This window comes from Erpetoichthys calabaricus, chromosome 3 (genome assembly GCF_900747795.2).
Source record: "Erpetoichthys calabaricus chromosome 3, fErpCal1.3, whole genome shotgun sequence".
Lineage (NCBI taxonomy): Eukaryota > Metazoa > Chordata > Cladistia > Polypteriformes > Polypteridae > Erpetoichthys > Erpetoichthys calabaricus.
The window spans coordinates 216,097,857-216,125,250 of NC_041396.2; the positions used below are offsets into that span (position 1 = coordinate 216,097,857).

Genomic DNA, 27,394 nt, shown 5'->3' on the forward strand with positions numbered 1-27,394 from the left:
CTGTCCTCACATCATTTCACTTACTTCCAGTTAAGCTTTGGACTGATTTTGAAATCCTCCTTTTTACATATAAAGCCTTAAATGACCAAAATGCTCCTTACTTATCACTGCTTGCAACATTTGGGAGCCTTGGAATTAAAATGTGCAATGATTGTGTTGTTAGATTAGACTGCCGAGCACAGACTTTACTGGGGCTCAAGTCTCCAGGACTGGGAGTCTGACTTTGACTTTTGTAACTGACTATGGATCCCCAGAAGTTTATTTTCTCCAGAGATGCTACTTATTAGACTTTGTTTTCCTCTCCTCCATTGTCAACTGGCCATAGTTCAACAATTAAATGGAGCCCAGTATTATATGTCCATTAACTAAGTTAATCTGCTTTGGACCACATTTTTCTTCCTATGTGTTAAAACTAATCTACTTTATGTGCACTTATTGTGTGTTTAGCAATTTGCACTTGCATCTACTGTACATGTGAAATCATCATAGTATTCTATATCAGTACTCACAGAAAAATAATGTGCTGGTAGATGACCCCCAGGCTCGCTCTGCAACCACAATCATTTTAAAACTTTTCCCATCCCTTCTCTTCAATTCACTTTAAGTCTGATCAGCAGTTTGGCCCCCCCCCCCCCCCACCTTCAGAGTGTGCTACACTGAAAGGACTGAAACACTCAATGATGGGAAGTGCAGAGCTGGTGGACAGGGCAGTGTGAAGCTGTTTGTTCATACTTACCTAACTGTAATTAAATCAATACTGGTAAATTCATACCTTAAATGAGAGCAAAAAAAAAAAAAGTTTAAAGTAAGCAAACTTTTATTTTTCACAAAAATATTGCAAAAACTGTCAAGTCCATTTAGTTAAAGCTCTTTAATTTACAAATTTTAATGTTTTGCACATAAGATTAGTTTTAATATTATATTTAAAAATCTTCTCAAACATTAACTTGAAAAAGGTTACTTTGTAAAGGAACAAGAACTGAGGGCTGTGTTTTAAGTTTTTTTGGTCATGGATGATCTGAGAGGCAGCACTGCTTCCACCCATTCATTGGGTTTAGAGATCATGGCTTTCCAAAGCTCCACCTCCTCATCCGCTGAATCCATCCAATCCACACTCCTCCCGTAGCTTCTACCTGTGAGGCAAGAACAAAGGAGGGAATATTATAAACCTTAGCAGAATTAACATACATTCATAGAATTAGTTTTATTACAAATGGAATTTTAAAGAACTGTGATCAGGTATTAAAGGCTTCTCCAAACATGAATGCCAGAAACAACACTAATGACCAAATGGCCAGGCAGTCTGCAGCATAAGGTGTACTGAAAAACCCAGTTCAACTTTTTAAACATTTTAACCACCTCCTTGGTGCTTCATTTTATTCCAAAAAAAAACATGTAAAAAGCGTTGCATTTGTTTTTGGCATGAAAAAAAATTTCATTTTTATTAAATCTCAAAAGTATAATAATGATACAAATAATAGTAATAATGAATAAAAATATGAAATGAACAATAATAAAAATAATAATACTACTACTAACAATGCCAAAACAGTATATAATCTCAAAATGAGTCCTTAGTGTGCTAAATCTTAAAGCATGGTGAAAGACACAATCCAACGTCACAATCGGGATGATTTGAATTTGTTTCTTTTTGGATTTTCCTTCCAGATTTTTCAGTTTTTGAACAACACACTGCACAAGTACAAGTTGAATTCCATTTTTTTTTCCTGTTAGGAGGTATATAATCAATAAAATGTCTACCAATACGACGCTCTGCGATGTACTGGGTCGACTATGTCTCTTTAGCAGTTCTGTGGACGGTGGATGTGCTGCAATGATTTGTTCTACAAGCTGGCATGTAAAGTTTGCATGCAGTGTTCCAACAGATGACAAAATATCTTTGTAGTTTTTCTTTTGTTGCCTCTGCATAACAGGATAGAAAGTCAATTCTTGATCTGTATGATCTACATATAACCCATAATCGTGCTATTGTAGTCAACCACAGCCCAAGGCTTTGTAACCTGCTTGTTGCCATTTCTTTTGCCTGTACAGCGACTGTAACTGCATTATGTACAGTGCTAAGATGACAAACATCTTTCTTGTCCTTCCATTTCAGTGAAAGCACTTTACCCTTTTAGATCAGATAAATCTTTGTCATTGTCACTTTTACAAAAGAACAATGAAATTGAAGGTGCTGTCGACTCAGTGTAAGGCATAAGAGTTTTAAAAAAAATTTAGTTCTTCAAACATGCCACGACGGTTGGGAAGCACTGTTCCATATATGTCAGTCTTTCTTTGCAGAAAGATGACAAATAGCTCTGGTGAAGTATAAAAATTGTCCACGGTTACACAGTAACATTGATCTAGCAGAGTATCTATCAAAGTTGGCACCGATGATGTAGCAATGACGTACTGATTGTAATTCAGATCAAACATTGTTCCTTTCCCCATCTACAAAACCGAATTCCAAAAGTATCTGTTTTAGATTCACAAAGCTCATAAATGCCGATTCATGCTCTTTTTGACGTGATGTGCTGTATCCAAGACAATCTGCTCTTATAAGCCATGAGACTTTCATCAATGCCGACATTGCGGTCTGGAATGTAAACGGTCTGAAATTTTACTACAGTCGCCTGATATATCTCCCAAATTTTCTTCATTTTGGGTGTTGGATGGGTATTCTCATCAAAATCTTCATTGATGGTAAAGTACAGATATTTCATAATTAGTGAAAACCTGCACTCAGACATAATTTCTCGCTTATGCAAGACACATCTGTACAGTTGCCTGAGTGACGCTCGGGACGAACGCTAATGAGGCTAGGAGTAGCTATAGTCATGGCATTGTCTGGGTGGACTTTTCTTGTTTTCTCCATTCTATTGTGGGGACTTCTTCAAGTACTTCAGTTTTCCTCATAAAACTGAAATTTCACTGCATGTCCCATAAGCATGAAGGTTAACTGGGGACTCCAAATTGTTCTGGTATGCAACCGAGTACACTTTGAAATGGACTGGTGACCCTCTCCAGGGTTGTTTTCCACCATATGGCCAGTACTACAATTGGCTGTCAGTGACTCTGACCTGCATAAGTGGGTCAGAAAATGAATGGATACGTGGACAGGAACTTAAACAATAAACTCAACAATGCTGGACAGATTGATTGAGTTTGCTGCCCTAGTTGTGTAAGACTACGCACCTTCATCCATCCATTTTTTTAATCCCATTCTTTCAGAAGGCAAAGAAAAAATTTAAGTCGCAGTTTACCAATAAGCACACTAGTGGGTATGACAGTGAAGTGCCCACAGAATGTAGCATTCACTATCATTTTCCATGGTGTCAACGCCATTTGTCAGTATTAGGATACCACTAAGTGAGCAAACAACACAAACAACTAAACAATTACGGTTCAAGGAACCACATCTGAATTAGGAGATGTTAAAAGTGGTATCCCTCAGGGGTCAATGCTGAGGCAGTTGCTATTTTTAATTTAAATAAATGATCTTGATAGGAATATAAGTAATAAACTGGTTAAGTCTGCAGATGATACCAAGTTAGGTGGATTGGCAGACAATCTAGAATCTACTGAATCGTTACAGAGGGACTCAGACAGCATAAAGGCAGATTTGTGGCAGATGAAATTAAATGTAAGGAAATGTAGCATGTAGCATATAGGAAGCAGACATAAGGCGAGGTCTGAAACTTGAAAGTACACCCTATGAGAAGGATCTAGAACGCATAGTGGACTCGTCACCATCTACATCCAGATAGTGTACAGAAGCAATCAAGAAAGCTAATAGGATGTTAGGTTATACAGCAAAGGAGCTTATGCTTAATCTTACTAGCATACTGGGAAGGCTTTACCTGGTGTACTGTGTGCAACACAGCTCTATTTATTTAAATAAATATACCAATAAATAATTAAATAAGCAGTGCTAGGAAAAGTCCAGAGAAGAGCAACTAGGCTGATTCCAAAGGTTATGAGTTATGAATTAAGATTAAAGAAGTTCAACATTTTCAGTTTAAGTACGCAGAGGTTATAGTGAGACATGATTGAAGTGTTTAAAATTATGAAGGGAATTAGTACAGTGGATCGAGACTTACTTTAAAACGAGTTCAAGAAGAACACGGGGATATAGTTGGAAAATAAAACATTTGGTATTTCTTCACACACAGAACCACAGACACATGGAATAAGCTACTGTAGCAGGTAACTTCAGGGACCTTCAGAACATCACTTGATATTACTTTGGAGAAATTACGTAGATACAACAGGCAAACTTTGTTGGGCAGAATGGCCTGTTCTCATCAAAATATTTCAAGTACAGAGTTGCAGGAATCTGAAATCTTTTTCTGACAGACTGAAGCATAAGGAATGGAATGCCATCCCACAAAACCGTGCTAACTCATAATAGGTTAACTGAACGTTGCTAGTGGCTGTAATATGGACGTCTTTAGACTGTGGAAGGAACCCAAACAAAAGGAGGAAGAACTTCAGAAAGATAGCACTGAGAAGTTTTCTGAATATGTTTGTTCAAAAAGCACTGCCACAGGTTTCATCATTGTTGATGTACAAGCCATTCTAAAAGTATCAAGAAAATGTCAGTCACTGGCCATATTGTTAATAAAACCCTGAAATAATTCTGAAAAACACAAACAACTGAAAATTACCTATAATCTAGCATCTTTAACCACTAGGCACTTCATTTTATATACATGAACTGACTACACTAGAGCTTGAATTTGTCGCTGGATTTTTCTGCTTTGTGGGTTTTCCTTATTCAGGTGTACTGGGGGTGCAGCTAATGGGTCAGGAATAGCCTTACCTCATTAGTACGCACTATCTTTGGCCAGGCTATACGTTTTTGTGCCCCTGAAGCTACTGCCTCTGGTATTGGCTCTCGTGTAAGCACATCTCTACTCAGTATTACCTCCATTACTTGCATTGATGCATACTGTTACACTGTCCTTACCCCAAAGCCACCTACTGAGCCAGTGAGCCTCACATCTGAAAGACTGGTTCCTCAACACTGACTGCTTGTGAATACGCAGCCCAGATTTATGGTAGCCGTCTTCCTTCCAGATACAGAGTCGGGGTCTTGCTATTCAAACTGAAGTTTTACCGTCGTGACTGATATTAGGATACCTTGCACAATCCATGCTGAACAAGCCTGTACGACTACCCATCCATCATCTCAATCTCGTAATCTAGTTCAGGGTCAGAGAGACTGCAGGGCTTGCAAAGGGTGATGAACAATTCTTTTAGTTTATGCTAATGTGTTATTGCAAGTGATTCCATAGAATGTGAGCAAGTCAGTGGTAAGGATTTTCAATCTATTTATTTTTGGCATGCCTCACAGCTCATTTAGAGCAGCTTCACAGGGCACCAGTTAGGGAGCACAGCGCTGTTATACAAGGCTTGTGCTCACATGTTTTTAAATCAGGTAGACTTCTCGTGTTTTGTCTGGTAGTATGACAAGAAAGCTGAGATTTATAAAATCTCATTCAGAAATGGTAATACACTTCACTTGCAAAGATGATGCTAAAATGATTCAAATAGCTAAAAGTATGTTGTCGCTACCAAAGTGGCCTAATCTATATATCTGAGTAAATGGTGCATGAACTTATGCATTCTAATTACCACATAAGTAATCATTTACCTCTTCCTTTTCCTAATGAACGCCATTATGTGCTCTCATGCTTAACTGCACATGCCCATGAAAAATTCAAGAGTTTAGTTTCGTTCCTCCTTATCTGTTCTGCGCACTTCATGAACCTCTGCTGAAGTCTACTGCCTCAAATATTTGATGTCATTGTGACAAATCAAAGTCACAGTTCTGAAGGAGAGCACGCTGATGCACAGAAACACACACATACATCATGGTTAGTGTATGTGAACTATTCACATTTATTCCTCTAAGTGTATTTAATTCAAATGCAAAGATAATGTTATCCTTGCTTTTAAGTTTGCACATTTAACCGAGATTACTCAGATTTTGTAAGCTAACTAGAACAGGCTGCAGCATGCTATGCTCGCTCTTAGTTTAGTGCAGTTCTTTGCTCTTTTTTTATCATCTTCTGAATTTATGTTAGATGTTTGTTTGCAATTGCAATGTACACTGATGGGCAGTATGTGCATTAACTTACTAGAAGTCTACCTACATTGGACAACAAGTATAATGGCAGCTTAAAAAAAGTAAAGCTTTGGCTATGATAAAACCTTGATTCAGGATTATAAAATGTTACAAGCAATTTAACAAGTTAGGACAAATGCATTTAGCACAAAAAACAAAGCAAACTTTAATAGTGATTATTCATCTATATTCAGAAACAAAGTGGTAAAAGTTAAAGTAAGGAAAATGATTACAATTAAAAAGATATAAATCTAAAATACAGTGCATCCAGAAAGTATTCACAGCGCATCACTTTTTCCACATTTTGTTATGTTACAGCCTTATTCCAAAATGGATTAAATTCATTTTTTTCCTCAGAATTCTACACATAACACCCCATAATGACAACGTGAAAAAAGTTTACTTGAGGTTTTTGCAAATTTATTAAAAATAAAAAAACTGAGAAATCCCGTGTACATAAGTATTCACAGCCTTTGCTCAATACTTTGTCGATGCACCTTTGGCAGCAATTACAGCCTCAAGTCTTTTTGAATATGATGCCACAAGCTTGGCACACCTATCCTTGGCCAGTTTCGCCCATTCCTCTTTGCAGCACCTCTCAAGCTCCATCAGGTTGGATGGGAAGCGTCGGTGCACAGCCATTTTAAGATCTCTCCAGAGATGTTCAATCGGATTCAAGTCTGGGCTCTGGCTGGGCCACTCAAGGACATTCACAGAGTCGTCCTGAAGCCACTCCTTTGATATCTTGGCTGTGTGCTTAGGGTCGTTGTCCTGCTGAAAGATGAACCGTCACCCCACTCTGGAGCAGGTTTTCATCCAGGATGTCTCTGTACATTGCTGCAGTCATCTTTCCCTTTATCCTGACTAGTCTCCCAGTCTCTGCCCCTGAAAAACATCCCCACAGCATGATGCTGCCACCACCATGCTTCACTGTAGGGATGGTATTGGCCTGGTGATGAGTGGTGCCTGGTTTCCTCCAAATGTGACACCTGGTATTCACACCAAAGAATTCAATCTTTGTCTCATCAGACCAGTGAATTTTCTTTCTCATGGTCTGAGAGTCCTTCAGGTGCCTTTTGGCAAACTCCAGGCGGGCTGCCATGTGCCTTTTACTAAGGAGTGGCTTCCGTCTGGCCACTCTACCATACAGGCCTGATTGGTGGATTGCTGCAGAGATGGTTGTCCTTCTCGAAGGTTCTCCTCTCTCCACAGAGGACCTCTGGAGCTCTGACAGAGTGACCATCGGGTTCTTGCTCACCTCCCTGACTAAGGCCCTTGTCCCCCGATCACTCAGTTTAGATGGCCGGCCAGCTCTAGGAAGAGTCCTGGTGGTTTCGAACTTTTTCCACTTATGGATGATGGAGGCCACTGTGCTCATTGGGACCTTCAAAGCAGCAGAAATTTTTCTGTAACCTTCCCCAGATTTGTGCCTCAAGACAATCCTGTCTCGGAGGTCTACAGACAATTCCTTTGACTTCATGCTTGGTTTGTGCTCTGACATGAACTGTCAATTGTGGGACCTTATATAGACAGGTGTGTGCCTTTCCAAATCATGTCCAACCAACTGAATTTACCACAAGTGGACTCCAATTAAGCTGCAGAAACATCTCAAGGATGATCAGGGGAAACAGGAGGCACCTGAGCTAAATTTTGAGGTTCATGGCAAAGGCTGTGAATACTTATGTACATGTGCTTTCTCAATGTTTTTATTTTTAATAAATTTGCAAAAACCTCAAGTAAACTTTTTTCATGTTGTCATTGTGGGGTGTTGTGTGTAGAATTCTGAGGAAAAAAATGAATTTAATCCATTTTGGAATAAGGCTGTAACATAACAAAATGTGGAAAAAGTGATGCACTGTGAATACTTTCCAGATGCACTGTATAATCAGTATTACATCCCTTAGATCAGTGCTTCAAGGTTAATCCTGGTTTCCCAGTGCGGCTCATCCCCAGCAACTAAATGAGCGATTATTTCTCAATTTCTAAGTTTTGTGCAAATCCAGAAATTAAAAAAAAAAAAAAGACGAATTTGGGGAATTTTTACAGAATGTAGCATTTATGTATGTTACTTGAGTTTGGGACAGAGACACATTTTTCCTTGGTTTAGCCGTCTGCACAGTTTAAAATTACAATTCAAACAATTCAGACGTGATTAAAATGCACATTGCAGAATTTAAGGGTATTTGCATATATTTTGGTCACAACATGAGGAAATTACAACACCTTTTATACATTTCTGGGCACCGTAATGTTTAGGACAATTGGTGTCACTGGTGGACTATGCCGGTGTGTGTCACTGCTTTATTAGATAGATAGATAGATAGATAGATAGATAGATAGATAGATAGATAGATAGATAGATAGATAGATAGATAGATAGATAGATAGATAGATAGATAGATAGATAGATAGATAGATAGATAGATAGATAGATAGATAGATAGATAGATAGATAGATAGATAGATAGATAGATAGATAGATAGATAGATAGATAGATAGATAGATAGATAGATAGATAGATAGATAGATAGATAGATACTTTTATTAGTGAAGACATAAGATACCTCAGTCTTCTTCTACCCCTTGGTGTCTGTAGTTGCCATTGTTCAATATGAGAACAAGAACTGTGCCAATGAAAGTCAGCAGACAACATTATGAGTGCAGGAGGCATTCTTCTTGCTTCTAAAATGTCCCTCACCATTATAAATACCCACACATTACCAGGTATGAGTAGGTATCAAGGGAGCCCTTTGAATGGGATACATATGGACTGTGCTCTCCTGGGGCTCAAACACAGGACTTTTTTTTTTTTGGCTGTCTGAACAGTGCGTCTGCCCAACTCACGTAAGCCTTCATGAAAGAACCGTCCTTACTTAAGCTGCATGTATGCTAACATAACTGGGCTCACAAATCACAATTATCAGTTATTTTTCAATTCTGGTTACATTTTGGTGATTATTTACAGGTTTTTTCACCTTAGCGTATAAGATTTTCATCATCACCCTTATGAGTTTCTTTGTGCTACCCCATATTTTATGGTGCTATTTACCAGCGAGCACATTAGTGGAAAGGACAGCAAAGTACCCAACATTTGCCATTCACTGTCATTTGTCCTGGTGTCACCCATTTTTATTCCTTTATTCATGGTATTTTTTTATTATTAGGATACCACATAAAAAAAAAAAAGGTAACTCCACAGAAATAAGCTGAACCAACAGAAAATGGTAACTGAGACTTACATATTTAGAAATACAGCAAAAATACAAATATGTCTAAATTTCCTATTAATACAATTCTCTCACACCACTGTGCCTTTCTGGGGTGGAAAAGGGAAAGCAGCAAACAAAAATGTAATCAGTTAGGGGGTTAATCACTGGCAGATTGTGAAACTGGTTGGAACAAAATACTTGCAGCCAGATGGAGTCTACCAGTGCTGGTCTCAAGGACTGCTGCCATAGATTTGTATTTCCTATCGTTTGTCAACAATTTTCGTTAAGAGTATTAATTAAAAGCCACAAATGGAACACAAAGGATAGAAATTAGAGTGTCATCTTGATAAAAAGCTAAACATGTTTCCCTTGTGTTAGGCATGATGCGGACACGGACGGCCTGACCATGCCGGATGGATTCTGTCCATATTTAAACCAAGCATTCTAATTCCTTTGCCTTTCAGATTTATACAGAAGACACGACTTTCATCCTTTGCTCCCCTTAATTTGCAAACTGTCAGACTAATGATCTGCCATTTCTTTGACAGCCTCATTAACATTTCTTTCTAAAAACGTGTTAAATGTGAATGTTTTTTCTTCGAGTGTTGAATTATCATTTGATTTCCATTCTGACACTGAATTCTTAGTGCTGAGGTTATTTCAAATAACTCATACAATACTGCTATTGTCATTTTTTATACTTACATTCTTTACTTAAATTTTAATAAAATTTCAGAATCTTGAAACATACTTTGCAAATAAGATAACAAGACAAGCATTTCCTCATTATAATCAGCTCATCCTGGCAGCATTAGGCACAATGATAGACATCACAGGGCCCACCAATGCACAAATCCATACTACAGGTTAACCAGCCAGGCACAAACATCTTTGAGAAGGACTTGGGAGGAAAACCCGAGTATTTGTAGAAAACCCCACTGAGACCCAAGGAGAAAGGGCAGAATCCACACTGGCAGTGACCTGGCACAGGCTTTGAACCAGGGACGCTGGATCTATTAAACTAATGACTGTGTGACCATGCTGTCCTATAACCCAATTTATGTACATAAAATGCTTAGGCTTGTGCCTGTTTGTCATTCAGTTGCTCGCAAACTACAATGGCTCAACCTTGATCTTAATCAAAAGCTTATTAGGTGATATGCGCTTGGTAAAGCAAAAAAGAAGTGGCTAATGACACTCTCTGCAAAGTTGTCATGGTTCGTGTCTTTTTCATGGCAAACTACATAGGTTCATTGATCAAGAAGTTGACATGGCACAAAGAAAAAGGACAGCAGCCACATCTACTGAGCATGAAGCAAATTGCAGCTGATGAGAAGAACAAGAAGAATGATCGCACTGCTGGCCATCAACCACGTGTCGCAGCTAACCACTGGTACCTGCACACTGGATATTGGGACGAGTGGAGGTCCGTGAGTTTTAGTTTTGTAATAAACTCAAATACTGCATCATTAATCCTTGAACATGTCTCATGTTAAAAATAAAATTGTAATAGGAAAATAAAACCCAATATATAAGTATGTTTTTAATGTGTCATTAACTAAGAAAGTAAAAAAAAAAAAAGTCTATTGTCTACATAATTTAATTTTCTCAAGAGTTAAGCAGACACAATTTCTGACTGCTGTGAAATTAATTAGCTGTTCTAATGTTTCACTTATAAATTAAACATTATACAAATTATATTCAAGCATCCAGTGTGTAAAAAGAAAGGGCTTTTAAGTTTTTATTGAAACATGCTCCAAATTGGCCTGTGTAATGATGAATTTAATTGAATGTAATGCTAGTAATTTCTTTGTAATAAATGCACAGTAACTGACAGCACAATCGTTCAGTGACTTCAGTGTTACAGAGCACTTTCAGTTTCCAGTGCTTTGAAAATTTGAAAAGGTCTGCAAGTACCCAAAGCAAGAACATAGATTTGCCGCAATCAAAATTAGGAAACATGGTGACTAACTAAAACATTAAAGTGCTCCCGTGTACTTTGTGAAATTTACTGTAATGGCTTGGTGTTTGAGGTGAAAATGAGGGGAGCCCAAAAGTGGCAGCTGAAGAATTTGGTTTTAGAACATCAGCTTTGGCAGGATTTAATGTGTGGAAGAAATGAAGGAAAGGAAAGATCAAGGAAAAAAAAAAAGAATCAATATGTATTATAAGTCAACGTATTTTAATACAATAACACACTGATTATAATAAAACTGTACAAATGTGTCCTCAATTCTTACCAGCAATATATTAATACAAAATAACCTGAACATCGCCTTAAAACTATCTACTCTCATTAGTCAGACAAACAACATTAACAATACATTTGTGCAAAGGTTGTGCAAGTTAAACACAATTTTACAAAAATGTACACTTCTGTTGAATTGTAAAAAACATTGGAAGGAAGTCATTTCTACCTACAGCAGAGTTTTATGGATCATTAGCTTTGCTTTACCAATCAGAAAACTAGCCTCTTATAAATGTAATAGTAGTAACACCATAAATACAGTTATTGTTAAAATAAGAGTAGTGAAAGTGGGTCTCTTTCTGTGCAAAAAGTGGTCATTTTCCAGAAACGGAGGAGTTAGCAAGTGATACACAAACAAGCCCTTCAGGATGCACCACCACAAATGAGCAGCGCCTTTATTCAGTTGTGACCAGTGGACTGCAGCACTCTGTCGACAACGTGTCCTTGTATTAGCACCGATCTAAAGATGGTTAAAATAATTTAAAGCTGACATAAGACTAGCTGCTACTGGTGAAGGGTGCATAGTTCTCTGCTTCAAGCAACTGACACTGAATGTAATATTGAATAATCCAACCTGAAACAAAAATGTGGCTGCAATCACTTATTTTGTTTTTCTTGAATAATTTTAAACATACAGTTTAATCCAGCTGTAGTCATTTATGAGTAAGAGAAAACCAGCCTAACAAATTTTAAATCATTTTTGTACTTAGCTGGAGTACTGTGTGCAGTTTTGGTCTCCAGGCTACAAAAAGGACATAGCAGCACTAGAAAAGGTCCAGAGAAGAGCGACTAGGCTGATTCCAGGGCTACGGAGGATGAATTATGAAGTAAGATTAAAAGAGCCGAGTGTTTTCAGTTTAATCAAAAGAAGATTAAGAGGTAACATGATTGAAGTGGTTAAAAATCTAAAGGGAATTAGTACAGTGAATCAAGACTTATTTTAAAATGAGTCCATCAAGAACACGGGGACACAGTTGGAAACTGGTTAAGGGTAAATTTCACACAAACATTAGGAAGTTTTTCTTTACATAGAGAATGATAGACACTTGGAGTAAGGCACAAAGTAGCATGGTAGACAATAGGACTTTAGGGACTTCTAAAATAACATTAACTCCAGTTTTGAAAGAATTAAGTGGATAGGAATGGTGAGCTTTGTCAGACTGAATGGCCTGCTCTCATCTGGATTGTTCTAATTGCAGTAAAGCAACTCCCAGAGTTTAGGAAAACAAGCCCACATTACGGGATTCCGTTTATTCAGCTATGTCCGACAGTCTGTAGCGCCCTGTCGACAAAGTGTCCACGTATTGGCTGTTCTCTCCATTTCTAAAACTTTAGATAATAAAGTCTTGGAGGTGTATGAAGAAAACGGCTCCATAATTAGAACAATTGTGATGACAACATGCGATTCAACCCAACAAAGCTTGTCAATCCTACTCACTCTTATTTGAGAGGAGTTCTATAAGTACCCAAAATACTAATGTGTACCACTAGGCGCTCAACAGTGGTGATGTGTTTCTTGCTGTTTAGCACATCTTACTCTTTGTACTTGTGACATTGATGACCCTAATGCTTGGAATTCTATTCCATGGTTCTCAGTGAAGAAGAAAAAAAAAAAAAACACTGTACAAAACTTAACCTTAGTTTTCATTCCTGTCTTTATGCTCTTGCTGAAGATCTCATTTTAAGGTAAAGTGCGTTAGTGTCTATCATGGAGTCCATGATGAGTGCCTTGACATCAGGAGGGATAAGTCCAATCATCTGCAGGAGTTCATCAGCCTGTATTGGGTGAATTCCTAACACTACTCTCACCTTCTCTGCACTGATCCAGTAGCAATTTCAATAATGTACCCCAGGCAAACCTAAATGACCCTCACCTGTGTGTACAGATTTTGAACTCAAGTGGATTTTCCGGCTATGATGTCCATGATGTCGAGTACTTCTATGCAACAACAAGACTAACAATTGCTTCCAGAAAATATAACATAGCTTGTCGAATTATCTGCAGAGTGACACAAACACTGTATCAACACTCTGCTTCTGTCATTGTTTTGTTTGATATGCATTTAGGGCCAGAATCTGCCCCATAAACCCAGGAGATAAGGTTGATCCAAAATGTATTATTATTCAAAACTGTAAATCTTAAGTTTGGTAATGTGCGACACCTTGACAGCTTTTTACTTAAAACTGCATAGTAGGATTTTAAAGCCCCTCAAGGTTTCTGACATATTTTAAATAAATGTGGGCCTGCTCACAAAACATGAATGTGTTCACAAGATCATTTTATGAAAATCATTAGACTAAAGTTCAAAATCTCCCACTGAGAAATCATTCCGTTTAAAATGAGAATTATACTCTGATTTAAGTTAACATCCATCCATCCATTTTCCAACCTGCTGATTCCAAACACAGGGTCACGGGGGTCTGCTGGAGCCAATCCCAGCCAACACCGGGCACAAGGCAGGGTGCCAACCCACCGCAGGACACACACACACCAAGCACACACTATGGCCAATTTAGAATCGCCAATCCACCTAACCTGCATGTCTTTGGACTGTGGGAGAAAACCGGAGCGCCTGGAGGAAACCCACGCAGACACGGGCAGAACATGCAAACTCCACGCAGGGAGGACCCGGGAAGCGAACCCGGGTCTCCTAACTGCGAGACAGCAGCGCTACCACTGCGCCACCGTGCCGCCCCTTAAGTTAACATTATTTTTTGTATTCAGATGTATGCATTGACATACATTTTGCCTGGACATTTTTAATTGTGCAAAACACACTCCTCGGTCAAAATTGAAAGGTTTCATATAAACGTTTAAATAATAAAGGCATTCAATACGTATACACTGATAAATTGTGCTATTTAAACACTGGCACTTTGAGGTTGCTCATCACACTATTATTTTGTTCAAACTTCACCAGTCCCAGCAGTAGCAGGTCAATTCTAAATGTTGCACAAGTGCGACAACATTGGCAAATATCCCTACACTTTTTTGGGTGGGGTGGGGTGACTCCTGTTCTGTCAGAGTAGCCTGGAGTTTTAATCTTTTCAATTCTGACATTCTTGACCTTGTAGTAAGGAGACCAGTGTTTGCGTCCCAGGTCCTCCCTATGTGGAGTTTGCATGTTCTCCCTGTGCCTATGTGGGTTTCTTCCCGGTGCTCTGGTTTCCTCCCATAGTCCAAAGACATGCAGGTTGGGTTGATTAGTGATACTGAATTGACACTAGAGCGCGTGTGTGTGTGTTCACCCTACGATGAACTGGCCCCCTGTCCAGGGTTTGTTCCTGCCTTGCACCCTATGCTTGCTGAGATAGACTTCGGTTAGAAGTCTAGTGGTTTAGAAAATGATGATCAACATTCTCTGCCATTTCCCTGGTTAGCTATCACCGTACCTATTGGGTCTAACAGACGTTTCATGAAGTTTTGCCTGCCAAACACAATAATTACATAGTGTATTGACTTAGCCTTTACTTCCAGAACACAGAAGTAGAAGAACTTTGGCAAATATCCTTTAGACAACTATCTGCAAAACTGTCAATAACAGAAGTGTCTGTTCTACTATGCTTTGTGGATATAAAGCATCACGTCTAAAATCAAATATAATCAAATAAACAAATATCCATTTTAAGTGCATGACATGGTCCTTAAAGATGTCTTTGTGAATCGACTGCCACTTATAACATACCCGGCATCAACAGGCAAGACTTCAAAAAAAGCATTCCATCGGTAATCTTCCTAACTTTGCATGACCTCACATGTAGAGACAGACTGGAAAACTAATTTTCACTGTCTTGGACAAGAAAGCAGAGGCGAAGGCACCAAAAACTTGTGAAAAGCAATGATATAAAGATGATTAAAAATAATTCAAAAGTGACATAAAACTAGTTGCTACTGGTGAAGGGCTCATACTGTAGTTAATCTTCTACAAGAAGCAACTGACATTGAATGTAAAGCCGAATAATCTGAATAAATGGAGCTGCAATCACTTTTTCCCCTCCTGAATAATATTAAAACATACTGTTATTATTCTATGCATTTTCCCAAATGGGGGCGGCACGGTGGCGCAGTGGGTAGCACTGCTGCCTCGCAGTTGGGAGACCTGAGGACTTGGGTTCGCTTCCCGGGTCCTCCCTGCGTGGAGTTTGCATGTTCTCCCCGTGTCTGCGTGGGTTTCCTCCAGGTGCTCCGGTTTCCTCCCACAGTCCAAAGACATGCAGGTTAGGTGGATTGGTGATTCTAAATTGGCCCTACTGTGCGCTTGGTGTGTGGGTGTGTTTGTGTGTGTCCTGCGGTGGGTTGGCACCCTGCCCGGAATTGGTTCCTGCCTTTTGCCCTGTGTTGGCTGGGATTGGCTCCAGCAGACCCCCGTGACCCTGTGTTCGGATTCAGCAGGTTGGATAATGGATGGATGGATTTTCCCAAATGCAGTTGTAGTCATTTATTGGTAAGAGAAAACTACTGACTCATAACCTGTGCCTAAATAAGTTTTAAACCATTCTGTATGTGGACTTACAGTGAAGTCCCAAGAGTTTAGGAGACTAAGCCCCTGCTACTGGACTATGAAAAACCTCTACGGGTCCATTTCATCACCCCTTTGTTTTCACTGAATATAAACCATTTTCTAAGCAAAATTCAAGGAATGGAAGTGGATTACTAGTTACATAACTGCACACATACCAGGCAACTAAACTGCATAAAGAAAAAAAAAGCATGCATTGTTTTGGAAATCAAAGATTCGTGATATAAAAGAATCCTACCTGTTCCAAGGCTGAGCCTCACCCCTCCAAGGAACTGATTTGAAAATGTTTCGTGGTCCCAGATGGTCAGCTCACAACAGGCCTCCCTTATTTCCTCGTGCTTAAACCCATCATATACCATAGTGTGGTTGTAGACCGGACTCAGGTTTTTCTTTACTACTCGAGTCTTCTGTCGGCTTTTTTTGGTTGTATCAGGCAAAATGTAACTACAAAAAAGAACAAAAAAAAAAAAAGTGAAAAAAGTGTTTGACTCATTTGAAGCATTACATTTAAATAATTTAAGAATTTGGTTTTTATTTCAGTTTATAGTTGTTTTAGTTCTGAAATGACCAAAGTTAAATGTCATTAATCATTTTCATTACTAATGTGGATATGAATCATATCCAGTAGCATTTATGTGAATCATATCCAGTAGCATTTATCAAGTGACAAAAGACGACAATTAAGATCTTAGATTAGTTGATCATTTGTTAAATTGTCATTATATTCACTGGACTGCCAAAGTACTATTATCCATTTTTTTTTTTAAACATTTAGAAAGGCTGAATATAGTCAAGGTATTTTTTTACAAAGGCATTGAGGCAAACAGAGATAAAAGGGCTGCATTAAAAACACGACTTTCTCATTCACACGTAATCCATTTCACCATCGTGAGGGGCCAAGTGCCTCTTCCGGGGTTTTTAAGCAAACCGCAAGAACCAACCCAGGATGGAGTGCCAGCTCGTCTAAGGACCCCCTCATGCTATCAGTCCATTCACCTAACACTCACATGTTTAGAATATGGGAAGAACATTAAGGATACCAAAGAACAGCACATACAGTAACAGTAACAATGTATAAAACCCACACGCTGTTAAAAAAAGAATAGAAAAAGTTGACTAGAAATTAACAGTTTAGTGACCAGCTGCTAAGTTACCAGTCATTTAATAATCAAATATGGTCAGAAGCACAGACCACTGCACTGTCTAGGAGTTAATCACAAAAACCATCAACATTATATCAACTGGCTACAAGTTTACAAAAATACAAATTAGGGAACAGCCAGGTCACTCATCAAAAATGTTTATCAAACAATTAGTTCATCCAACCTACGTATCACAAAATATTTAAATATTTAACATTAAAATGTTGGACGCCTCTGTGCTCAAATAAATAAACATTTAAACATTTTTTTAAATATAAACAGGTCACGTAAACAACCCTAAATAACATGTAAGTCAGTCCAGAGGGTCAATATATCCAAGAATTGAACGTCTGTTAGTGACTACTCACACGATTCACATGAATATTTCCTCCCGCTTGTGGTATATGGGTCCATATGCATTTCTGAGGTCCAACCACAGCATCACCAGATCTCATTTCCTTTCTTGTGTCTATTGGATCAGCTGTGTAACCACTTCTGTATGTTCTAGGCACACTGGACCTTCATGATTGCACCCTTGTGCACAGAGGTATCAATGTACTCATTCTTTAAGAGGTTTTCTGTCAGCCAATGAGCAACAAATCATCAAAAAATGTTTTCTCCTTGTCGCTGAGCAGCAAAATACTTCTAAACTGGTTGATGCTATGTGAATCCTCCTCCATGGAAAACCAAACACCTACAATTTTCACTCTTTGGCTACTTCTCCCCTCTTCCAGATGACCCTCAGGATCTCCCACAGTCTGTGTAGGAGCCTGGGACAAGTCTTGCACACTATGTATGGTATGCCGCCAAGTCTGGAGACTGAACTGTATGTTGCCGCTCAAACAACATCCTTCATCTCCTGCAGTCTTGATATTAAAAGGTGGTTCTTTAAGCCATTCTACCTAACTCCATTACTGTAGTTGCTTCAGAAGTGTTGGTCTATCGCCACTCTAAAGCAAGTGAGGTAGCAACTGCATTTCTGCCGTATTAGCTGCTTTATGAAACCAAACAAGTCTGTGATGAAGGCAGATTGTTTCCTTGTCCTACTCTTTCACCAGCCATCACTGCCATTCCTCTCTGCAGAGCATCAACAGCCTATTGCTAAGGATGTGGTGAAGGTCTGCTAATGCACTCTCTCTTTCATGCCTGAGTCTTTGAGCTGCTTCTTCAGCGTCCAGAGCTCTTTCTTTAGCTGACTAATCTCCTCTGCCCTACCATTTTTCCTATAAAAGTCCAAGCCATGTCAAACCTTTCATTATGATGGCTGTCATCATTTGGAGTTTCCTTTCAGAATGTACTTTTTCGGTTGCTTCCAGGATGCTATCCACATCATCATCATACTGAGGCCACTCTGCCTTTACAGGCTGGATTCCACCTCACTCATCGATGTTCTTCTACTATGCTTGGTGCTTGAGGGGCTGCTGGCATATGGAGGTTCTAGGCACTGTGGGATAATACGGGGGATGGCTTCTTCTGTGTAACACAAGGGTTATTCTCTGTGCATTGTCCCATGTACTCCTTCACTAAACATGTCATCCTTGCTTGATGGATCTTCAAGCCACCCATGTTCTTGCCGTAAACATATTCATTGGTTGTTGTTGATAGTCCAGTTGACTGGGTTGTTGCTTGCTGGTCCATCCAGCTTGTGTGCTCATTCTCCATTCTTCCCAAACTCCCCTGGGGATACATTTCTCCGGGATTTTCTGCAGCCTTTTTGAGTGGTGGTTCTCAGAAGATGCTAGTTGGCTTGATAGCCTTTCTAGTCCCAGCTGCCATGTTTATGGGCTTTCTGCAGTCTCACCAGCTGTCACGACACTCTTCGTGGTAGTCCATCCAGTCTATTCTAGAATGTCACTGGCCTAGCCACAAAAAACATTTATAATGTGCACTTGGACATATCATCAGTGATATTACCCGGGGTAAGCAGGTGTTTCAGGTCTGTTGACATTAGACACTCTCACCCTGAATCTTTCTATGAAAGAAGCTGAAGGTGCAGAATTTTGGAAACCCTGAACACACACAACTATAGTGACCAGACTGGGATGTGAACCCTGGACTTTGGAACTCCAACATGAGGCAACAGCACTACCTACTGTGCCACCTACTTCCAAAACATACTTCACCAACATAAACACTGTAAATAAAACTGGAACTTCCTCTTAGACTGTACATTACACTGCTGTTGCTTACTGATTCCACTTTGAAAACTGAACTCCTTGCTGACTGAAAGTATCATTTTTTAAACTGAAAGTCTCTGAAATGTGATTTCAACAGTAGCATGAAATAAGTACACGTGTGTGTGTGTTTTTTTTTTAAATGAATATGGTGTTCATTTTTCCAGCTTTGGACGGGAAACAACTATATCATTGTTTAACCTTAAACATTCACTTTACAAATGGTTTTATTCTACTAAACATTTTATTTCTTTTAGTTTAGTAGCATTTTTAGTCCCTGAGAACCCAGGAATTCTACTTTATTGATCTTGCACAGATATCAGAGTTTAATTTAACAAGGCAAGCAGACAGAAACTGTTGTGCCCAATATCTCACCCTGTACAATGCAAAGTGGTCAATGCTGCATTATTTTGCAAGTTAATTTTCAATCAAGAAACAATTGCAGTGAAGCAAATAAGTATTTACTTTTATGCATTTTATACCTGTTAATTTTAAGCACAGTCCAATTTGGTTAGCTATCATGTATGGCAATTTCTCAATTAGTACGCATAAAATTAAATGGCTCCACACATTTACAAGTCAGGAACAAAGCATTTAACATGCATAAAGCAAGGACATTCTACCGAACTGTTCTTGTCTGAAGAGACCTTAGGTGAATTTAAAAGTCACAAATAGCTTTTAAAATCCACCTGCTTTATCCTTTTTGTATACTTGCTTAATGTTACAAAATGCTAAGAGTTACAAAAAAGAAGAAAAAAAAAACATTTGTTGCTACAGAAATCTCAAAAGATCCAAGTAATGAATAAAAAAAGATATGAAAATCACTCTTCTCTTTTAAATCAGACTTTCTAAATGTATTATTCTATAATAAATCAGGAAAGAATTCATGGAGTAGAGGTGATTAAAACCATTATATAAAAAAATATCATAGTACAACTAATAACTCACAACCAAAATGTGTTTAAAGGGACAATTAAAAAGCTACAATTTAAGAACACAGGCCTAACATCCATCCAGTCACCAATTACAGCTAATTCTGAGGAGATGTAGGCTTTCTTCATAAGACTAGATACATGGCAAGAACTATTCTATTAAATTACATTAAAACACACTCACAAACAATACATTAACAGAAGTACCCTGACAAAAACCTTCCCGCACACGGATACAGTCTGCAGGCTCCATGCTGACAGTAACTGAGTGAAGACTCCACCCAGTGTTTTGGAGTGGTGTACCTTCACACACCCACACCTTGCAAATCTGTTTATCATTATTTTATACTAGCTGTGTAAGCCCATGCTGCAAACAACCTGGGCTCCTAGAAACTATTGAAATCGTCAGGAAAAAAAATTGAAATGCAGAGTCGGCGGTTTCGTTTAACGGACACGCTCGCCCCCTTGTCTATCAACGGCTAATCGAGTTTCTCTCTTGTTTGTCTTTCCTAGGCGGTTTCACTTTGGCGACGGAGTCGCTTTCTTTCAGATTCATGCTGTAGACCGTATTTTCTTCTTCCAAGTCGTGAACTTGGGGCCGCCTTGCTGGCTCTTTGAGCTTCATGCTGTAGCCTCACACGTCTGGGCTGCACAGACAAACACACACACTTCCACACGTAGACGTTTATATATAAGATAACACAAATATAATTATTATCCACTTTAATACTATACACTTAACAATAAAAACATCTGAGGCATCAAGAAGAGACTGAAAATTTTCGCAAATTAAGCAATAGAAAGATTATTTTAAAAGCACCATAGCATAGACTGGTTTTCGTCTTTCAATGCTAAAATTGAAGATTCCTTTTGGAAAAGGTTAGAAAAACAGTTCTTGGAGTATGTGCCACAAAGCATGAAAGCTGTTTACCAGGTCATTAGGATAACTCGGCACCAGAGTTCGAGATACAGTAGCGTGAAAGCCAGCATTAGAATTTGCACACAGTTCACAACTGAATGTTTAGAAGTATTGAAGACAGATACTCATTCTAGGGTCTTCTAACGATTTTATTCTAATTGGTCTGACTAAACACTAATAGCTCCACTTGAAACGTGAAGTAGCTTGGCTTGCAAAAAGATGAGAACATATTGTAGCTATAATCCAAATAAATCATAATCAAGGATCAACAAATAAGTTTTAGATGGAGATGTAAGGTAACACTCTGATGTTGTTTCATACTGCAAGGGGAAATTTGTCTGTGGGCGAGATGCAACATTCATAAAATGCCTCCTATTAAAAAGGTATTTGCATTTTGTTCAACAGCTCTAATCTGTTAACAAATAGCTTCCAGTAACAGTTATTCACCTACAGACCACAGTAATAGTTGTTTCTGACCCCAAAATGTCCATCTGTCCCAAATTCTTCATATCAGTGCATCTTTCCCGAGTCAATGCAAGAGAGAGGAGGTGCCTAGACTATTTCAAATAACTTCTCTTAAACACGGGTATTGAAACTGCTTAGTGGTTGGGACAGATGAAGGAAATTAAATATACTCCAGTGGAGAATATCTCCAAGTCAGTACTGGGAAAGTTGGAGATAAGAAGTTAAGATGTTCTTCATTTGTTCCTGTAACCAAATAGTTGTACATCAAAACAGAAATGCCTAGTGAGGCTCATAAAAAAAAACCAAAATCTTTAGGAGTCAGTACATCAATCAACCACCTCAAGGTGGCTTACTCTACATTAATCTGACAACGTGATGTTCTTAGATACCTGATAATGCACTGCCAAGGAGATACAATGCTTTGCACTGGCAGAGGTTACTAAAATCTGTGGTCCTACAGAATTATGGTAGAAAAAGTATGTAATGGGAGGTACAGGAAAGCAGTTGAGCACTTTGTAGATGCCCTCTCCAGAAGAATGAAAAAGATTAAGGCCTCCTGCAACTTACATATTGAAAGGGGAAGTCTGGAGACTTTTGTCCTGTGTGAAGGAGTGGAAGAACAGCTGAGTGTTAAGAGTTCAACATACAGAAGTATACTTCACATTAAGCAGGGATCACAAAGTCAGGTCATGGATATTAATTTCTATACATTGCCTATACAGTACTATTAAAGTAATCAAATTTGTTTAATGTTTACTGCTTCTCATTAGTTAAGATCATTTTGATAATAAATAAATGATGACTGTGGACTGTAGGGGACACCATTGAGACCCAGATCCCCATACAATTGGACCACAACAGTTCCAGTTCATCTAAAGTGCTTTTAATTTAAACAATAACTTCATACAAGCATCTTTTGTTCACAATACAGCACAACATTTTCTCTTCTTTTTCTCTACCTCGACACTCTCCTCTCCACCTGGCTCTTACTCTTCCTGAGTCAAATGGAGGGCTCCTCCTTTAATTCCAGACCTGACAGAATGTTCAGTGCTTAATCTATTGCCCCCCGTAACACTTTCAGGTCAGACAGGATCACCACAGTCCTTGTAACATCAGTGTTCAAGAACTCTACCTGGCAGCCCCTACAGAAACGGACAGGGCAGGTCCATTGGACCACAACTCCCATGTTGACTTATGGGTGTCCATACTTGGGCTTGAGAGACGGGATGCTGCCACCCAGTGTACAGTGGGATGCTCAGTTCATAGCAGGCAGTTGGCCATTGTGCTGTCCTTTGTCACACACATGTGAGTAGGAGGCAGCTAAAGGGCCAGAGTAATAGTAATTACACCACCGACCAGGGGGTGGCGGGGGTGTGCTGTCTCAGTTACTTGCAGAACATTCCAGGGAAATCCCACCAGGTACCAGCACCCTCGATGACATCACTTCGAGTCCAGAGAACATCACTTCCAGGTCCGCCCCCAGAGATGACGGCATATCCAGTCCAGACATCATCACTTCTGGCTCCGCCCACAGAGATGATGTCATTTCCGGTCCCAAGAACATCACTTCCGGCTCCGCCGGCAGAGATGATGCCACGTCCGGTCAAGACAACACCACTTCCTTAACGGGCCTTTAAAGCCGCCATCTTGACTGTCTGTGATCTGTTCTGTTTTGGACTCAGTCATGTGAATATCTCTGTTCAAATTATTGCAATTTTAGCAGCCAGGATACAATACATGGGTGGCTGTCTCAAACCTTTATCATGTGTTTTGGCATTATTTGTCACACCTTACACGTCCTCAAGTTCACCCTGGATGCCACTCAGTGGTTGTTAGGACACCATTCCTGACTTGGCTGTTGTTACATATTTCCATCTCTGCATCCTGGCATATAATGGAGATATCTCAACCAAAAATCTGGCTTCTGTTAACAAAGCCTCCTGGCCAGGTAAGGGAGTGCTGTCCATACAAGCTAGGATGTTGGTTTGTCCGTCATATGATGTCTGTGTGAACATATAAAAGAAATTTTCTCAATGCAACAAGCACATACACCCTTTAAGAGCTGCAGCAGGGCCCTTTATGTGCGTCTAGTACTAAATCCTTGCTTCAGACTGATGAATGCTTAAAGTATTTGATTTATTTTTCATATTGGTGGTAATTTTAAATGCCTCTGAAGACAGATGAATACAGAACAACTTAAAGAGATATATCCATCATATGTTATAAAATTAAAAGTATAGGAAAAAAAGAAAGCTAAGATCAACAAGACACAAAGACTCCATGTATAGCAGCTATCCTTCACTGTAACTCATTTGTTGCATATGCCAGACATCATAGACACTTCATATCATGTGTGGCCTTTTCTCTTATGAGCATACTATGAAGCCCTATAAGAAGCCATTAAAGAAAGAGAAATTGAGTTACAAATTACCTTGGGACTGTAACAGCTCTGGAGATTTTACAAGCACATACAATCTTTGGATACAAGTCCTCAAATCAATATTATATTAATCTTTGCAGAGCTTAATCTGCACAAAAGGGTTTTATTCTTACCACTTTACAAACGAGTCAACACCACTGGGCTTAAGACTTTGTAGTTTTCTTGCTTCTTTCAGCCAAACATGAAGTTCCCCTGTGGCAGGCCTAGTAGGCCCTGGGAAAAAAAAAAAAATAAGCTTCATTTTGTAGAATGTCAGTCCTTGTACATTTATGAAATATGGAAAGGGTTATTGAACACACATATTATAAATACATATTGAATATATATTTGCATGAGCATGTGTACATGTACATATCTGTATATAGAATCTAAGCTTTGATACAAAAATATTTCAACTCCGGTAGAAGGATGTTAATTTGACTGTTGTACTCTGGTGAAGCACATCAAGACTCTTAAAGGGAGATTTTTAGCAATCTCTGCACTACCATCACCGCAGTTAAACAGGGTGTCTAAGCTGGAACCCCTACACCTGTCATGTCCCTTTCTTCTTCTTTTACGATACAGACAGACAGATAAAAACATTAGATGGACAGACAGACAGATGGATTCTGTGCATCTCTCTTCATTCACATATACACAGTATATACTTGGAGAGCTACTAGGTGTACCTAATGGTGGTAATACGCCTGCTCCTTTAGTGTTATTGTTTCTTGCCAGCAATACCATAGACCGTTCTATGATACTGGCTGTGTAAAATGAAAAGGATAAGACGCAATCCTGAAGGTTTTTGCTCTGATGATTGACATGAATATTATTTAAAATTAATCTAACAATTTCAATGCAAACTGCACATCATTTGTTGAAAACAAAAACCTGCGGGGGGTAGGTGGTGAATATCTATCACCCACGAGAGGCTTTTGCCAAACATCTGTTAATAATTTATACAATAATGAGCTCTTTCCAAAAAGCACCCTTGGTAATTATCGGTGTGTGTCATTTTGTAAGGAAATTAATTTGTCCACTTATTTTAAATTAAACTTTACTTCTTAACACAAAATGAATTCATCTAAAAAGTAGCTCTCTCAATAACTTTGAAAAGAGATTTTCATAAAATATTCATGAATAAGCTTAAATGTAATTCTAGACTTTATTTTAAATGTAAACAACAAATTCTCAATATTACATTTAACTTGGTACATACACAGAAGAGCGTCCACACTAGACACTTAAATTACTTCAACTGGCTTTTCCTGATCAAGAGCAGAAACATTTTTACCTTTAAGTATGTCCTACTTCACACCATCTCACACCAGACAGCTCGCTAACCTAGTGTAGTAACCTTATTCCAGCTGCTTATGCTCAGAATCTCATTTTCATAAATAACCAGTGTGACGATTAGGATGAGGTAATACAGTAGACTGACCCATAGTGAGAAAGCTTTACCGGAAAGTTTAACTCCAACTTTACCAAAATAGCTGGCAAAACATTTGGAAAATTGCGATCACTACACCGACTCAATCATTAATTCTTCCTTGAATTGTGTGTACATGAAATTTTCTTGTGGGATATCCTATTCCCCGTAACCTACAGAAAGCAAGTCACCCTTTTCTGGAATAAGGCTGTGCCCTAATATTTGGAGGTGCCAATTATCACCTCATTGCATGCTCGTGGCAACGTTCTGATCTGTGATGCCCTGTAGGAATTGGCTGTACCTTGATACTCAGTCTATGAAAATTAAGCATACAAATGGAGATCATATAAGCATTTGGAGTTCTATACCCTCTTTAAGCTGCCTAAACCTCACTTCAAACATGCACATGCAACACAAATACAAACACTGTAAGATACAGCAGCAGCACAACAAATCCTCTCCAAGATTACTAAAATTTAGCCAGCTTGTCCAGGTCGGCAGAACATGGGCACAGAGAAATAGCAAACTTCCACAGCCTCTTAAATATCTGTGTCTGTGGTTCCACAAGTGTAGAATGTGCATTGCTTATCCCAGACTGGAGGTTCAACTGTTTGACACGGTGCATTTTCTAACATCCCAACACTTACTCTCTCATGAGGAGTGTGACCATCTTACATTTGGAATAATTCCACTTGTTTTTTTTTTTTGTTTTTTTAAAAACAAAAAGGGGGACCAGCATCCTAGCATGCAAATCCTAAGGTGCTGGACTAACCAACCTCTCATGCAGTACTGAAGTAACATGTTAAGCAAGGGATCCTTCTAGCATCTACAGGTTTTAATTCTTATTGAAGTTCATCTACCCTGAAGCATTGGCAACATGGAGCATTTGACTAACTGCAGTAACTTGAGCCACGCAAATGGAGAGAATTTCAAAGGTTTTCTGTACTTCCTTATTCTCTATATACAGTACATACACACATACATATACACATACATATTTTTTTTTCATTCTTTCACTGCCTTTCTGAACTCACCCCTTTTCAAAGTATTTCACTTTGGTCCCTGTTGCCAGCATCTTGGCTTGAGATATTTGCCTTTTTAAATCATGAGGGTCTCTTACTATCACTGCCTTGAAGATCTATGTATTTATTTTTTTTAAACTGACAGCTTCCTTCAAAATTGGTTTCTTCCAGTGGGTCCCAGGGTTGCCAAAAATGGCAAGCAATATGTTTTAGACACATCTTGTGTGGGCACCTCTAATAATTTTCTGACCTGGGCACATTCAGAACACATATCGCAGTTTTCTAGTTTACAGGAGAAAGTCTTCTGCATGTGACACAGACAACATCTGGAAAAGATAGGTCCGTCAGTTTCTTAGCCAATATTATTTCTTTGTCAGCTTAGTTCAGGGAGGGAATCAGTTAACAGTTTAGCAACTGTCTTTGGTGGTTGTGTCAAGGCTACTGTCTCAGATCAGAAGACATGACTTTTACTTTACTTTTCTTTTACAGTATGAAAACGACTAACAAATCTAATAGCAACTCAAACTTCAAGTTAAAGTTAACTGTCACATGCAGAGTACAGTGAAATTCTTAAGTTGCTTGTCTCACTAACACCGAAAATTCTGCCGCTATTACTTTGAAACTCATGACTCTTTTTCAGATTATGAAGGCAGTTTCTTCTAAGCATGTCCCTCCAAATATCATCTGTAAGTTTCCCAGGACTTCAGAGTCAGCAACAAGTACCCTTTCACTAACAAAGTAAGTGCACTGAGTATGGGAAAGGTGCTATATATGTATTATT

The 27,394-nt window shown here is 38.9% G+C and overlaps 1 protein-coding gene across 3 annotated transcripts in view; it reads right to left on the minus strand.

Annotated features, from left to right (window-relative positions):
* Positions 1 to 799: 799 nt before the first annotated feature.
* LOC114648645 (synaptotagmin-like protein 2) overlaps positions 800 to 27,394 on the minus strand; it is a 554,437-nt gene continuing 527,842 nt past the window's right edge. For all 3 annotated transcript variants that reach the window (XM_051925337.1, XM_051925335.1, XM_051925336.1), the window contains 3 exons: positions 24,294 to 24,393; positions 16,347 to 16,552; positions 800 to 1,133 (listed from right to left, as the gene is read on the minus strand). In XM_051925337.1, the coding sequence (XP_051781297.1) occupies positions 994 to 1,133; positions 16,347 to 16,552; positions 24,294 to 24,393 (446 nt within the window). In that variant the 3' untranslated portion in view covers positions 800 to 993. The remainder of the gene's footprint in view (positions 1,134 to 16,346; positions 16,553 to 24,293; positions 24,394 to 27,394) is intronic.